The 16095-nt window shown below is 44.6% G+C and overlaps 1 protein-coding gene across 2 annotated transcripts in view; it reads left to right on the forward strand.

The window, feature by feature from the left end:
• Positions 1 to 16095, forward strand: part of ENPP3 (ectonucleotide pyrophosphatase/phosphodiesterase 3) — a 144726-nt gene that overhangs the window by 36900 nt on the left and 91731 nt on the right. For both annotated transcript variants that reach the window (XM_040350439.1, XM_040350440.1), the window contains exons 6-9: positions 4219 to 4316; positions 6654 to 6733; positions 7236 to 7355; positions 15431 to 15540. In XM_040350439.1, coding sequence (XP_040206373.1) covers positions 4219 to 4316; positions 6654 to 6733; positions 7236 to 7355; positions 15431 to 15540 — 408 coding nt within the window. The remainder of the gene's footprint in view (positions 1 to 4218; positions 4317 to 6653; positions 6734 to 7235; positions 7356 to 15430; positions 15541 to 16095) is intronic.

Raw genomic sequence — 16095 nt, forward strand, 5'->3', positions numbered from 1 at the left:
TTTCTCTTGGTGTCAGAAAAACATATCAGAAGATAGAGGAATTAGGCAACATAGAGAAATGACACTTGGTGCTCTGGACGGAGACAAGTACACACTATAGAAGGACATACTTTGTAAATTTTTCATGTCCGACGTTTACAAACACTTTAATTATGATGTTTATTAAATGAAACACACTCAAGTGACAGCAATGAACCCACTTTTGCTTTTTAGAGCAAACATTCTACTTTTGGCCATTGAGCAAATTCCAAGTGTTAAAGGGGTTGTAAAGGTTTGTTTTTCATTTTATAAATAGGTTCTTTTAAGCTAGTGCATTGTTGGTTCACTTACCTTTTCCTTCGATTTCCCTTCTAAATGTTTTTTTTTTCTTTGTCTGAATTTCTCACTTCCTGTTCCTCCTCAGTAAGCTTGCCCCATCATCCGAGCCATTCTGGCTGGGGGTTGGTCAGTGTGCTCGCCCCCTCCCTTGGGACTTCATCCCTGTATGTTCACAGTGTCTCCCCGCAGGGATGTAGTCCCAAGGGAGGGAGCGAGTACCCTGACTAACCACCAGCCAGAACGGATGATGGGGGCAAGCTTACTGAGGAGGAAAAGGAAGTGAGAAATTCAGACAAAGACATGTTTTTTTTAGAAGGGAAATCGAAGGAAATGTAAGTGAACCAACAATACACCAGCTTAAAGTGGTTGTAAATCCCTTTAACCCCTTTTAACCTACAGGTAAGCCTAGATTAAGGCTTACCTGTAGGTGCAACAAATATCTCCCATACCTAAAATGTTTAGGAGATATTTGCAGAAAAGACAGGCACCGATATCTACAGTGCATTCGCTGTAGACATCGGGCGCAGGCGCACTGAGCGTGCCGCTTCTAACGACGAAGATGCCATTAGTGGCGGCACCTGCGCGCATGACGTCATCACTGCTCCGGCCAGTCATAGCGCCGGAGCAGCGATACCCGGAAATCACTCCGGGTACCATGGCGGCGACAAAAGAGGTGTCCAAGGACCGCTGCGGGGGCTTCGATCTCAGGTAATTCATAATGCACTAGTATGCTATGCATACTAGCTCATTATTAGAAAAAACAGAAATCAGCGCACAAATGTTACAAATAAAACTAAATTGATTGCAAGCTGAACACCAACAGAGGCAATCACAAAAAAACTCAAAAAATATAAATGACAAATAATAATAAAAGTGCAGCGCAAATAAAGTCCTTGACTGAAGAATCAAGAATTAAGATGACAAACAGTGAAATAGCAAAAATCTTCGGCAAATGTGATGATATCCTCCACCAGTATAAGAAGTGCCTCATTACCAGATGAGATGGACCATATGTTTTCACAAGTGGTCAAAGACAGCTATCTCACCATAAGGGAGATGATGCTGTGGAGTCCAATGCAGCAGTGAATTGTAGGTCCAATGCGGAATAGTAGGTCCAATGTAGGTCCAATGCACGTTACGTCCGGATTGGACTTCGTCAGCGTCAGCGTACGGGGAGGAGCTTTTCCTGTGACATCACCCGCGTCCTTTCTGCTGCTGCTCGTGGCTGTTGCTCCGAGTTTTTATTCTATTTTATATTGCCAATCGCCTACTGGCCAGTTGTTTTCTGGCAGATTGTCTGCAGACATACCAGATTGACTGTAGTATGGCGAAGTGCTGTTTTTTTACCTTTCCCTGGAATAAATCCAGTCTACACTTAGAACGTGTTTTTATTTTTTATTCCGCATTGGACCTACTATTCACTGCTGCATTGGACTCCACTGCATCATCTCCCTTATGGTGAGAACAAGCTGTCTTTGACCACTTGTGAAAACATATGGTCCATCTCATCTGGTAAGGAGGCATTTCTTATACTGGTGGAGGATATCATCACATTTGCCAAAGATTTTTGCCATTTCACTGGGTGTCATCTTAATTCTTGATTCTTCAGTCAAGGACTTTATTTGCGCTGCACTTTTATTATTATTTGTCATACTAGCTCATTATGCCTTTGTCTTGCAGGCTTTTTTTTATTGTTTCTTTTTTAAAGAGGGTTAATTTCCTCTTTTAAAGGAACCTATTTAAAAAAATAAAAAACTTTACAACCCCTTTTAAGAGGCTAAAATATGAAACTGTTATTTAAAGTGAACCTGTGCATGAAGTATTTATATATTCTGTAAAAGCACTTAAAAACAAGCCCTTATTCACACTCACCTCTGTAGCAGCAGGCATTGAGAAGATCAACTACAAAGTTCACAACAGAAGGAACATCAAGGAAATCGCAGATATTTATTTCTACTGCACCCATTTTATTTACAGGCTTTATTTCAATCTTATTTTTTTATTAAAATAATGTACCATAACCATAACCATAACTAAACATGCTGTTACTGCCACATAGACATGTGCACAGCAAAAATGTTCGTTTATTTCTGTTCGTTTATCGTGATTCGTAACGAGTCGTAATTTCGTAAGACGTTAGTTATCGTATTCGTACTCTTTAGTATTTTCGTAACACTCTTTTTTCCGTTTCCATTTTTTTCTGTTAGTTTATTTTTCGTTGAATCGAGATTCGTATTTTCGTTATATTTTGTATTCTGCCGCGTTCGTATTTTTAAAATGATTTTATTCGTTCCTTCGTTTTTACGTTAGTTTAATTTTCGTTGTTTTGCTATTCGTATTTACATTATATTTTCCATCATGCCGCGTTCGTATTTTCGTAAGAAATATATTTTCGTTGCTTTATGATCATTCGTATTTTCGTGTCTAATTTCCTTTGATTGTAAAAACTTACTTTTGTAGATTTTATTGCATTCGTAATTCTGTTAGAATACATTTTACGTGTATTCGACACACTACTCGTCGTAATTTTGTAATTCGTACTTTACTGTGATTGACTTGACTGTCTTAGTTAGCACACACACCCTGTCTAGAATGAAGTCTGACGTAGAAGAAAACTAAAATATGTCAGATATTACAAATACAAATCTAGAAATTAGATGCACTGCAGTCTAACACAGAAAAAGACACAAGGAGCCAGGAGGTAATGAGAAAGAAGCTCATTGGGGGAAGAAACAAACCTCTTCAGAGGAAGGGACAGCGCTCAGTGGCTATTGGTCAATGTCCAGAAATATTTCAGTACTAACGAAAGCTAATTTACATTATTTCGTATTTTCGTTGTTTTCATTTCCGTTTTCCGAAGATTCGTAATTTATTTTTCGTTAGTTTTGATTTTCGTTTTTTATTCTTTGTTCGGCATTTCGGTTGTTTTCTTTTTGGTCTTCGGATATTAGTAAGTTTGCATTTTCGTTCATTTTGTTTTTCGTTATTATTATTTTTTTTGGGTTCGGTATTTTCGTTGTTTCTATGTTTTCGTTTCTTTCATCTTTCGTATCTTCGTTGTTTTTCATATCCGTTATTTTGAAAATATCGTTATTTGTTATTAATTGCGATAAACCGTTCGTTCATTCGTATGTTAACGAATCAACTAAAATAACGAAAATTTACGGAAAACGTATTCGTAACTTAAAAAATTGCACATGCCCACTGCCACAAGTCTCTCCATTATGGCACGCACAGAGGATCAGAATCAGACCCATGCATGATGGCATCTCTAAGATGAGATAGTTATTCCAGGTTTTGCTGTAGTATATAAAGAACTCGTATGGAAAGAAATGGCCAATCCCCACTGCAAGCAACAATATGACCTTTTAAGGACTTGGTCAGTTTGCAGTGATATTCCTTTAATATAAAGTCGGCTAAGGTAACCAGGTTAATTAGGATATTAGAGGCTTTTTTCTTAGATATTGTGAGAGAGTTAGACAATTGTATTGAAATATGAAACATGCAATTTCTGTGTTGGGATTTAATACTATTTTTACCCTTGGCAGTCCGTTATCCTAATGTAGACAGACACACATCAGTTACTTCTAACTTGTAAAAAAAAAATGACTTCAGTGTCTTTGTTGTGATCTTTGAGAATGAATTACTTCACATTACAAGCAGCTAGAAAATACGGCGAGGGCTTGTTTTACAGCTCTTTTACTACTTGTTAAGAATATGCAAATACTTTTCGTCCATTGTCTGGGCACAGACACAATTTTAAATGACAGTGGTAAACAGCCAGTTCAACATCTAATATATCTGTTTTATTTATGTTTCAATTTATACTTAAAAATTATGTTTTATAACATATATAAGAAGTTTATTAACTCTCCTAAATTTTTATTCTGTATTTCACAGCTTTGATCTGCCTCCTGTTATCCTTTTCTCATTGGATGGATTTCGAGCTAATTATTTAGATACATATGCTGACTTGATGCCAAATATAAAAAAACTGAGTTAGTAAAAAAATTTTTTTGTTACTATATTATTTTTAAGTGTTTCTATAGAAGTGCTTTATTTCAGAATATCACCATTCAAAAATATTACATTCAGTCCAGGTTGAGCAAGCTATTAGAAATTTTTATGGAACAATATGTAGTATCAAAAATTAACACTGGTTGACTGTAGTTTACCACTAAAAAGATTTTACTGTATGTGTTCATAGTTCCGTCAATTAATTGGGAGTTTGTACTGTATAATGTGTAGATAACCTACATGTTCATGTGTGTACAGGATATTTGCGCAGTATACAGTACACCTAATCCACTGACATAGATGTTACATCTATAATATAGCGTCAAAAGTATAGCGTACGTATGTCAGAGTATGGAGCGAACTTAACTAGTACTAGTCCAGTTGTTGTGTTTTTGGTTTTTTTTGTTTTTTTGTTTAAGGGGTTCTGAACTGCAACTGAATTTAGCAGCCTTCTAGACCTCTTTCTTACTTGAAATCTTGGTTTTCTTTAAAACATGAAAAACATCGAATTTGCGTTCCTGTCGCTAACACCACAAAATCATACCTGAAAGCAGACTGTAAAAGAATAAGGTGAATTTGCACCACTCCTGCAGTTGATGTGTTAAATCTTTACTCTATCACAGATTTTCCGATGCTTCTGCAGCATAGGATGCTTTCAGGTGTGTCTATTATTGTGTCCCACACTGGATGCCGTGGTTCCTCCTGATGACCTCTACTCATTGCGCCCTTTTTTTTTATTTGATGTCTTCAATAAATATTTCACAGGGCTTTAAAATTATTCCCAGTCAGAAGCTAGATATATTCAGAAAATGATAACTTGTGTAGTAAATGAAACTGAAATATGAACCACAACACTGAAAATTTGTTTTTATGTAGAGATCACTCTATTTTCTTCTTTATATATTGTATTTATTGGCGCATAACACTCACTTTTTTACCCTGAAAATAGAGGGTAAACTTGCCTGCGTGTTATACGCAGGGGGCTGTGGAAAGTTTTTTTTCCTGAAACTTCCCTCTTAAAGTTGCGTGTTATACGCCTGTGCGTGTTATACGCCGATAAATACGGTAGTTATTAATATAATGGTACATTTTCTGTCAGGAAGGTATTGCTATCTATGAGTCCATTGAGATGATTTCTCCTCACTGTGATACTTGGAATGAGGATGGAACTCACAGGAAGGCGCACATAGGAAGGACAACTGAAAACTGACAGAGGTTCTAACCTTCCTCTCATAGGGGCAGATCCACATACATCGGCGCAGGGCACAGCGTATGTAAGATACGCTACGCCGCTGTAACTTACTTTGCATTTGTTTGAATCCTCAACGAATTTGCGCCGTAAGTTATGGCGGCGTAGCGTATCTTTCGCGGCGTAAGTGCGCGGAATTCAAATCCGGCGGGTAGGTGGCGTGTTTCATTTTAATGAAGCGCGTCCCCGCGCCGAACGAACTGCGCATGCGCCGTCCGTAAAAACTCCCAGGGTGCATTGTTCCAAATGACGTCGCAAGGACGTCATTGGTTTTGACGTGAACGTAAATGGCGTCCAGCCCCATTCACGGACGACTTACGCGCGAACGACGGCCATACTTAACATTGAGTACGTCACCATATAGCAGCTTTAACTATACGCCGGAAAAAGCCGAACGGAAACAACGTAAAAAAATGCGACGGCCGGTCGTACGTTCGTGGATCATGGGAAATAGCTAATTATGCATACTCGAAGCAGATTACAACGGGAACGCCACCTAGCGGACGCCGAAAAATTGCATCTTAGTTCCGACGGCGTACGAAGACGGATCTAACCCAGATGCCGTCGTATCTTGTTTTGTGGATACCAAAACAAAGATACGACGCGCAAAATTTGAAATTACGTGGCCTATCAAGAGATACGCCGGTGTCATTTCTTTGAGGATCTGCCCCGTACTGTTTTATTCATCTCAAGGAATTAAACAGCAATTTCGAAATGTATCGAAATCTCAAACTTTATTTTAATTGTCATACATACAGAGAAATAAACTTTTTTTTTTTTTTTTTTTACTTAGTTTTGGATTGAGTAGAAAACAGACAGGACTTTTTGTCAGGTTTTTATTATTTGCCCTAGTGACCATGGTCACTGGGAGAGAAATTATAGAAAAACAAAATTTTACAGTTGTTACTTGAGCAGGAGGAAAAATCTTTTAATTGGGACATTTTGTTCCAGTGACAACTTACTAAGAGAGGCTTTACTGTACATATACTGAATATTTTAAACATTCTAAACAAATTCTAACATGTTTTATTAACTGTTTAATTTAATTTGAGTTATGTACTCACTGCAGGAAATTGTGGAACACATTCTAAGTACATGAGAGCGGCATACCCCACAAAGACATTTCCCAACCACTACGCACTAGCCACTGTAAGTTAAAGCAGTTGTAGATTTTTTTTTCTTCAAATAATAAACCTGTTATACTTCATTCAATGTTTTTCCTCTTCTCTGTGTGCTCCCATAGCAAGCCAGCTGCTATGGGGGCACTCACACAGGCGTGCTCTTGAGCAGGGCTGTGTGTGTCTATAGACATGGCTCTGCCCCACCACCCGCTCCCTCCTCATAGGGTTCATCTGATGGTAGCAGGGGCCAATGGCTTAACAGTAAACTGATAGTAATTTGTGCTCTCCCTCTGGGATATACCCAGCAAATGGCTCCTGCTGCTGTTGAGTCTCCTGTAAAGATTGCTGGATCAAGATCAGGCTCAGGTAAGTGTTACGTTATGTGTATGTAAACATTTTTTTAAACCTATATATGTTGCTATCTACAAGAATCTAAAATGCTAAATATGTACTAAAATATGCCAATATAATCCCCCCCCCCAAATAGTTTTTTTAATCAAAATCTTCTTTTCCCTATACATTGCTTTTAGGGGTTGTTTCTGGAGTCGAGTGGCATCATTGACAACAATATGTATGATTATAACTTGAATAAGATGTTTTCTCTCTCTGGAAATGAGAAATTTAATAGCTCCTGGTGGGGAGGAGAACCGGTACGTGTTTTTTTTTTTTTTGTTTGTTTCCATATTTCTGGTGTAAATTTTCCTCCTCTTTCCTCTTAGCTTTCCACTGTAAGTCTTACACCCAGATATAATACATGTTGATACAAAAAAAAATTTAGTTTGGAATTTAACATGCGCGCGGGAGACTTCTTTCCGGCAAGGTCCGGCGGCTGCCGGGCTTTTAGCCAAGGAACCCCCCTGTGCATGCGCTACTGCAGTCAGCAGCTCATTGCGAGGGGAATATCTCCTAAACCGTACAGGTTTAGGAGATATTGTTTTTACCTACAGGTAAGCCTTATTATAGGCTTACCTGTAGGTAAAAGTGGTAGTACAGAGTTTACTACCACTTTAAAGAGATAGTATAGTGATTATAATGGTTATTAAAATTTATTTTGATAAGACTTTAAATTTTTTTAAAGCTTGGTCTTGTATATATTTGTTATTGTAATAATTTTAGAGATTTGTAGATAAGCCAGTAGAGGACGGTTCAGTTCCATCATTCTGTCTCTCACCTAACAACTGGAGTATAAAAGAATACAGAACTTTGACCATCAAGAGGGGGCAGTGGTGGAAGCTGTCCCCGCTGGGAGAACACAGTGAATATTGCTAGTGATTATAACAGCTGCTAGAAAAATTGCATGTACAATACGACAGACTTATTGTACCCAAGTTGATCAACCGCTCATAGGAAATTTGAACCACCTATGGCCAGCTTAAGTGAACTTTCTCTACTCCTTTCAGGAAAGTAAATTAAACAGGCTTGCATTGTGAGAAGGGGCAATAATGCACAAGCATCTGTCATGGTCTTACCTCTCTCCTGTCTCCTTCGTTTGACATGTGCTGGCGGCCATCTTGGTTTCTAGGTCTCTTGTAGCCTCCCACCCTGCGGCTCCTCCTTCCCACTGGGAGGAGCTGGATGCCTGGCTCACATATATAGGAGGTCTGTGACTTCAGTTCCTTGCTTGGTCCTCCTGTGTGCACATGCTTCTAAGACTGCTGCTGCTTCTGGTTCTGATCCTGGCTTCGTCTGACTTCCCTGCTGGTTCCTGATCCTGGCTTCGTCTGACTTCCCTGCTGGTTCCTGATCCTGGCTTCGTCTGACTTCCCTGCTGGTTCCTGATCCTGGCTTCGTCTGACTACCCTTCTGGTTCCTGACCTCTGGTTTCACCATCCGTTGGACTTTTGCTTTACAGCTTGATTTTCAATAAAGCCTTCTTATTTTCACTTATCTCTTGTTGTACGTCTGGTTCATGGTTCCTTAACATTAGGACCAAGCCATGAATTTTGACGGTACAGAGCCATCCTCGCTACCCACGCTGGTTGCCAGACTTGATCAGCTGGAGTCCCTGTTGGGTCAGTTCGCCGTGGCGTTGCAAACCCTGCTTGAACGCACGGCTCATGTCGCTCCCGTTGCCGATGGGTCGGTTGTCGCTCCTGGGCCCGCTCCTACTGCCGCTCCGGTTGTTGCGCCAGAGTCTACCCCGACACCTGATGTTGCGCCTGCGGTGTTTCGGGGTATGTCCGGTTCTGCCCCCCTTCCACAACGATTTGGGGGAGAGCCAACTCAGTGCCGAGGTTTCCTTAACCAAGTGGGCATTTATTTCGAGTTGCTGCCACATGCCTTTCCCACTGAGAGATCAAAGGTGGGCTTCTTGATCTCGCTGCTCTCGGACAAGGCCTTGGCCTGGGCCAGCCCTTTATGGGAGAACAACAATCCGGTGGTTGCCGAGTTTTCCGGTTTTGTTGCTTCTCTTCGGAAGGTATTCGATGTGCCGGCTCGCGCCGCCTCTGCTGCGAAGCTCCTTATGTCCGTCAGACAGGGTTCACGATCCGTAGCCGAATACGCCATTGAGTTTCGTACCCTGGCAGCAGAGGTAGGTTGGAATAATGAGGCTCTGGTCGCTGCTTTCTCTCATGGTCTCTCGGATGCCTTGAAGGATGAGGTTGCAGCTAAGGACCTACCAGTGGAGCTCGAGGCTCTTATTTCTTTCCTGATTTTGATTGACACCAGACTCAGGGAGAGACCTTCCTTTAAGGAGCGCCTGCGGAGGCCTCCTAACAGTTTGGCGCCTACTTTTGCTGTCCCACCCGTGCCTCCCTCTCCTCCCACGCCTCCTGGTGTTGACTTGTCTGGGGGTGAACCCATGCAGCTGGGGTTTGCTCGCCTGTCCGAGGGGGAGAGGGTACTCCGGAGACGCGAGGGCCGATGCATGTACTGTGGTCTCGGTGGGCATTTTCGGTTGGCATGTCCGAACCGTCCGGGAAACGCTCGCACCTGAGATCCTGTCGGGGGCAGATCTTGGGTGGAGTCTCCTCGTCCCCGGTTTCCCGTGTTGATAAACCACTGATCACTGTTGTCCTCTCCTGGGTCGGGGGCTCGGTGACGACCCAGGCGTTGGTGGACTCTGGTGCTGGTGGTTTTTTCATTGATGGTGAGTTCGCTGCCGCCAATTCCATTCCTCTACAGGCTCGAGGTTCCCCGCTGGCTCTAGAGGCGATAGACGGCAGACCCCTCCAGCCGTCACACGTGACTCATGAGACCCTTCCAGTGGGGATAGCCATTGGTGTCGCTCACAGAGAGTCGGTCTGCTTCCAAGTTATTTCGTCTCCACACTACTCGGTGGTCTTGGGGTACCCCTGGCTCCAGAAGCATAATCCGACTTTCGACTGGAGATCGGCCGAGATCCTCTCGTGGTCACCACAGTGTGGGGCTAAGTGCATCCATGGGCCTGTCAAGTTGCTGTGTACTTCCTCGGACTCTCTGTTGCCTCCTGAATACGAGGAGTACCGGGATGTATTCGATAAGGTACGCGCAGTTGCCCTACCTCCGCACCGCCCCTATGATGGTGCCATAGAGTTACAACCTGGTGCCGTTCCTCCTCGCGGCAGGGTCTATCCACTGTCGGTTGCGGAGAATGAGGCCATGGAGGAGTACGTGATGGAGGCGCTGTCCCGTGGTCACATTCGCAAATCCTCGTCCCCGGCAGGGGCTGGATTTTTCTTTGTGAAAAAGAAGGGCGGTGAGTTGAGGCCTTGCATCGATTACAGGGGTCTCAATCGCATCACGATCAAGAACGCTTACCCGATACCCTTGATTTCTGAGCTGTTCGATCGCCTGAAAGGGGCCACGGTCTTTACCAAACTCGACCTGAGGGCGGCATATAACCTGGTAAGGATCAAGGCGGGCGATGAGTGGAAGACCGCGTTTAACACCAGGACCGGTCATTATGAATCCTTGGTTATGCCCTTTGGGTTGTGCAATGCGCCCGCAGTCTTTCAGGAATTCATCAACGATGTTTTCCGTGACCTGTTGCAGCAGTGTGTGGTGGTCTATTTGGATGACATCTTGGTATATTCTGAATCCATGGAGGCCCACATTCTGGATGTCAAACGAGTGTTGCAACGGTTACGAGAGAACAAGCTGTTCGGTAAGCTTGAGAAATGCGAATTTCACCGATCCCAGGTAACCTTCCTAGGTTACATCATTTCTGCTGAGGGGTTCTCCATGGATCCTGAGAAGGTCTCGGCTGTCTTACAGTGGCCCCAGCCCAGTGGTCTTCGTTCCCTGCAGCGCTTTTTGGGCTTCGCCAATTATTATCGGAAGTTCATCAGGGACTTCTCCATGCTGGCCAAGCCTCTCACAGATCTGACCAGGAAGGGCAGTAATTCCCAGGTCTGGCCGCTCGAGGCCATCCGGGCTTTTGAGGCCCTAAAATCCGCCTTTGTGTCAGCTCCGATTCTGTCTCATCCCAACCCTGGGTTGCCCTTTGTCCTCGAGGTGGACGCGTCCGAGACGGGAGTAGGCGCCCTTCTGTGTCAGCGTAGGACACCAGAGGGTCCGCTGCTTCCTTGTGGGTTTTACTCCCGGAAACTGTCACCCGCGGAGTGCAACTATCAGATTGGTGACAGGGAGTTATTGGCCATAGTGCAGGCTCTCAAAGAGTGGAGGCACTTGCTCGAGGGCTCGGTGGTTCCGGTTCTCATCCTGACGGACCACAAGAATCTGACCTACCTTTCTGAGGCCAAGAGATTGACACCACGTCAGGCCAGATGGGCTCTGTTCTTGTCACGTTTTAATTACGTGGTCTCCTACCTACCTGGTTCCAAGAACATCAGGGCGGATGCCTTATCACGGCAGTACTCCGAGCTGTCCAGGGAGGAATCTATACCGACTTCGGTCATACCTCCGAATCAGATCCTGGCCGCCATTCGCACCAGCCTGACCTCTCCCCTTGGTGAGCAGATTTTGGCGGCTCAGTCTGGTGCTCCCTCTGGGACACCCAACGGCAGATGTTTTGTGCCTGAGGAGTTGCGCACTCGGTTGTTGCGAACCTACCATAACTCCAAGACCGCGGGGCATCCTGGTAAGAATCAGCTGTCCTGGGCTGTTTCACGTCTGTTCTGGTGGCCTTCCCTACGTTCCGACATCGCCGCATATGTAGCGGCATGCTCCGTTTGTGCCCAAAGTAAGTCCCCTCGGCACCTTCCGTTGGGCCTGCTGCAACCCATAGCCACCGGGGAGCGCCCATGGTCACACCTGGGGATGGATTTCATTGTGGACCTCCCTGCATCCCGAGGCCATACGGTCATTCTCATGATTGTGGATCGGTTTTCCAAAATGTGCCACTGTGTTCCTCTCAAGAAGTTACCCTCTGCACAAGAGTTGGCCACGATTTTTGCCCGGGAGGTCTTCCGGTTGCACGGTTTGCCCAAGGAGATAGTGTCGGATCGGGGGAGTCAGTTTGTGTCCAGGTTCTGGCGCGCCTTTTGCTCCCAGTTGGGGATTCATCTCTCCTTCTCCTCGGGCTACCACCCTCAGTCCAATGGGGCCGCAGAACGATCCAATCAGGCCTTGGAGCAATTCCTTCGTTGCTATGTCTCCGATCACCAGGACAATTGGGTTGACCTCCTGCCTTGGGCTGAGTTTGCCAGGAACACGGCTGTGAACTCTTCCTCTGGGACGTCTCCCTTCATGGCCAATTATGGGTTCCAACCTGCCGTGTTACCGGAGGCATTCTCTCCCCAGGATATTCCGGCTGTGGAGGATCACCTTTCTGCTCTACGTGCTTCTTGGGTACAGATCCAGAGGTCCCTTGAGGTCTCTGCGCAGCGCCAGAAACTCCAGGCTGATCGCAGACGAGCGCCTGCTCCTTCCTACCAGGTCGGAGACCGTGTATGGTTGTCCACTCGCAACCTCAACCTTCGAGTGCCCACTCCCAAGCTGGCTCCTCGCTTTGTTGGTCCCTTCCGAGTGCTTCGCAGGGTAAACCCGGTAGCCTATGCCCTTGCGCTTCCTCCTGGCATGCGGATCTCCAACGTGTTTCATGTCTCCCTGTTGAAGCCACTGGTGTGCAATCGCTTCACTTCCTCGGTTCCTCGGCCTCGTCCGGTCCAAGTGGGCAATCACGAGGAGTATGAGGTGAGCAATATCCTGGACTCACGCCTGGTCCGCGGTCGGGTGCAGTTTTTGGTCCACTGGCGTGGTTATGGCCCTGAGGAGCGTTCCTGGGTTCCCTCCGCAGATGTCCATGCTCCTGCCTTGCTCCGAGCCTTCCACGCACGCTTCCCTCAGAAACCGTTTTTTGCACCGCGGAGGAGGGGCCCTTGAGGGGGAGGTACTGTCATGGTCTTACCTCTCTCCTGTCTCCTTCGTTTGACATGTGCTGGCGGCCATCTTGGTTTCTAGGTCTCTTGTAGCCTCCCACCCTGCGGCTCCTCCTTCCCACTGGGAGGAGCTGGATGCCTGGCTCACATATATAGGAGGTCTGTGACTTCAGTTCCTTGCTTGGTCCTCCTGTGTGCACATGCTTCTAAGACTGCTGCTGCTTCTGGTTCTGATCCTGGCTTCGTCTGACTTCCCTGCTGGTTCCTGATCCTGGCTTCGTCTGACTTCCCTGCTGGTTCCTGATCCTGGCTTCGTCTGACTTCCCTGCTGGTTCCTGATCCTGGCTTTGTCTGACTACCCTTCTGGTTCCTGACCTCTGGTTTCACCATCCGTTGGACTTTTGCTTTACAGCTTGATTTTCAATAAAGCCTTCTTATTTTCACTTATCTCTTGTTGTACGTCTGGTTCATGGTTCCTTAACAGCATCGTATACCACTGCAGAGTAGGAAGCAGAGTCTGCATATTTTAATGTGCCAATACGGCTGCCACATCTACATCTATCATTACAAATTTTACATAGAATCAAGCTTTAAAACACACATTATTAAGATTGTTTAGCTTCAAATGTATGCCAAGCCAAAACTTATTTTAGTGATTGGAGAAGCCTGCGTCTTTGGGACAGATATGTTGGGGGGGGGGGGATCAATCTCTTTAATGAGCTCCAGTTATAATTAAAACTTGACAGGGGTTCTAATCCTTCCCCATGCTACCCAAAAAGTTTTGGGCATATTTACAGTTTAAGATGATCTCTGTAACATAATAAAAACATTAAAAGGACTGTACATGTCATTTAGGCTCCATTCAAATATCAGTGGAGAGCTGCAGTAGCGCTTTACCACTCTGGTAGCTCTCCGTTGTCGGCTGCGGTAGGGGGCAGTGTCGTGCATCACACTGCTCCCTTTTTCCTTGCTTTTTTTTTTACAAACTTTATTTGAACACTCCATTCATGGCAACGTACCGCAGTGTGATTGACATGCAATTCGGCACAGTGCACTGAGATAAAATGAAGCTTGTCTGTGTTTTAGCGCAGCCCTAGCCTGCATTGCAGTGTGCATGGGATACTGTTTTCTGAGGCCTCGTACACACGACCGAACATGTCCGCTGAAACTGGTCCGGCGGACCAGTTTCTGCGGACATGTTCGGTCGTGTGTAGGGCCGACCGGACAATTTTCCGGCCGACCGGACAGGTTTCCAGCGGACAAGTGTTTCTTAGCATGCCATGTCCGCCGGACATGTCCGATGGTCAGTATGACTCATCGGACATGTCCGCTGGCCAGAGAACCCGCGCATGACGTCAAAGTGATTCGACGCATGCGTGGAAGCATTGAACTTCCGGGTTCGCGCACGTCGCCGCCACGTCACCGCGTCGTCACCGCGTCGTCTGTCCGTGGGAAATTTGGTCTAATGGTGTGTACAGCCATCAGACCAAATGATCCCAGCGGACATGTCCGATGAAAACGGTCCGCGGACCGTTTTCATCGGACAGGTCCGCTCGTCTGTACGAGGCCTGAGTGTTTACAATGCATGTGTGTTTACACCCATGAGATCTGATTCCTGTCTGAATTCACAGTTCGCACTGCAATCGGCAAACCGATCTGGGGGTGTCATTAACTTTGCATTGACACCCGCAGTTTGCAGAGGGCAATGTGAACCGCCAATGATTCAGGTGCGATGCGGAAATCTGCACTGGATACACAGGGTTTCCCACATCGCACCAATGTGAACCAAACCTAAAAGCAGAACAAAGCTCATCAATTTAAAAGCTTCAAAATACAATTACATTTAAGGCATGCCGAGATTGCTGTCACATTTGCTTGTGCTTTCAACCACACTGTCAAACCATCAAATAGCTGGTGTCATAACTGATCAAATGTGCAGCACCATAGCAGTTGTAGGTCAGAGACTAATGCTGGCCATACACCATACGAAAAAAATTGGCCAAACCCATTTTCGAAAAACAAAAATTGGGCTGTGAGAGCAAATGATGGTGCCATCATGTATTGACCGATAAATCGTTCAGTGGGCATAAATGAATCCATCTTTTTTTTTTTTTTAACATATACCTAGTGCAGACAGTTCGGACGGGAAACACATTAACCTTTCAATTTATCGTTCGTTCAGCAGAAAATTTCCAAACTTGTCCTTCGTTTTTTTTTCGGCCCATTAACTGTCCGAAAAGCAAATGAACTGGCCAAATGACTGAATTTTGGCCGATTTTTCGTATAGCGTATGGCCAGCATTAGATGGCATCCTCCTTGGCTGAAATAGAAGGATTTAGCTCCGCTTTAAATGGGGTTTCTAATATTCTGGCATTAAACTGAATGTGTGGAACTTGTGAACTTGAAAGTTAAATAATATGTGTTTATACTTCTCTTTATTTATACTTTTCCATATTACAAAGATTTGGTTGACAGCTATGTACCAAGGATTAAAAGCTGGCACTTTTTTTTGGCCCGGATCAGATGTTCCCATAAAAGGTTCTTACCCTACTTATTACAGACTGTACAATGGGTGAGTGTTTTTAAATTAATTTTGCTTAGCCCTGGTTCGCATTGATGCTACTTTGAAACCGCGCTACTTCACTTGAAGTAGCGCGATTTCAAAGTAGCAAGGTCAGCGCGATTTTAGGTGTGCCATTGCCTCCAATAGGCTGCGACTTGTCATTCAATTTGATCTCTCGCATGACAAATCGCTACAATGTAAACCTAGCCTGAAGGTGATTGTTGCCTTATTAGTGTACTTGCAACAACACAGGTACTGTTCGCGATACTTATTTTTTTTTTTTGCACAGTTAAAGCTTTTCTTGAATTGTAACTGTAAAAAAAATAATAATGGACAGTACTTCCTGTTCTTTGCATTTTGCAAACGTCATAAAAACAGTTATTTGTTACAGAGGTGGCAACGTAAAATTGGTGTGCATGCTATTCTGTAAATGTTAACCTGCCAGACGTTTTGTCATATAAACAACGACCCAAAGATCAAAGATGTTGAAGTATTCACAGCAATGTGTGCAAAAGTACCCATACCTAGAAATTTCTAGGGTAATTAGAATGGCTTGGGTCAGTT

The sequence above is a fragment of the Rana temporaria genome, chromosome 4, assembly GCF_905171775.1.
Source record: "Rana temporaria chromosome 4, aRanTem1.1, whole genome shotgun sequence".
Classification (NCBI taxonomy): Eukaryota; Metazoa; Chordata; class Amphibia; order Anura; family Ranidae; genus Rana; species Rana temporaria.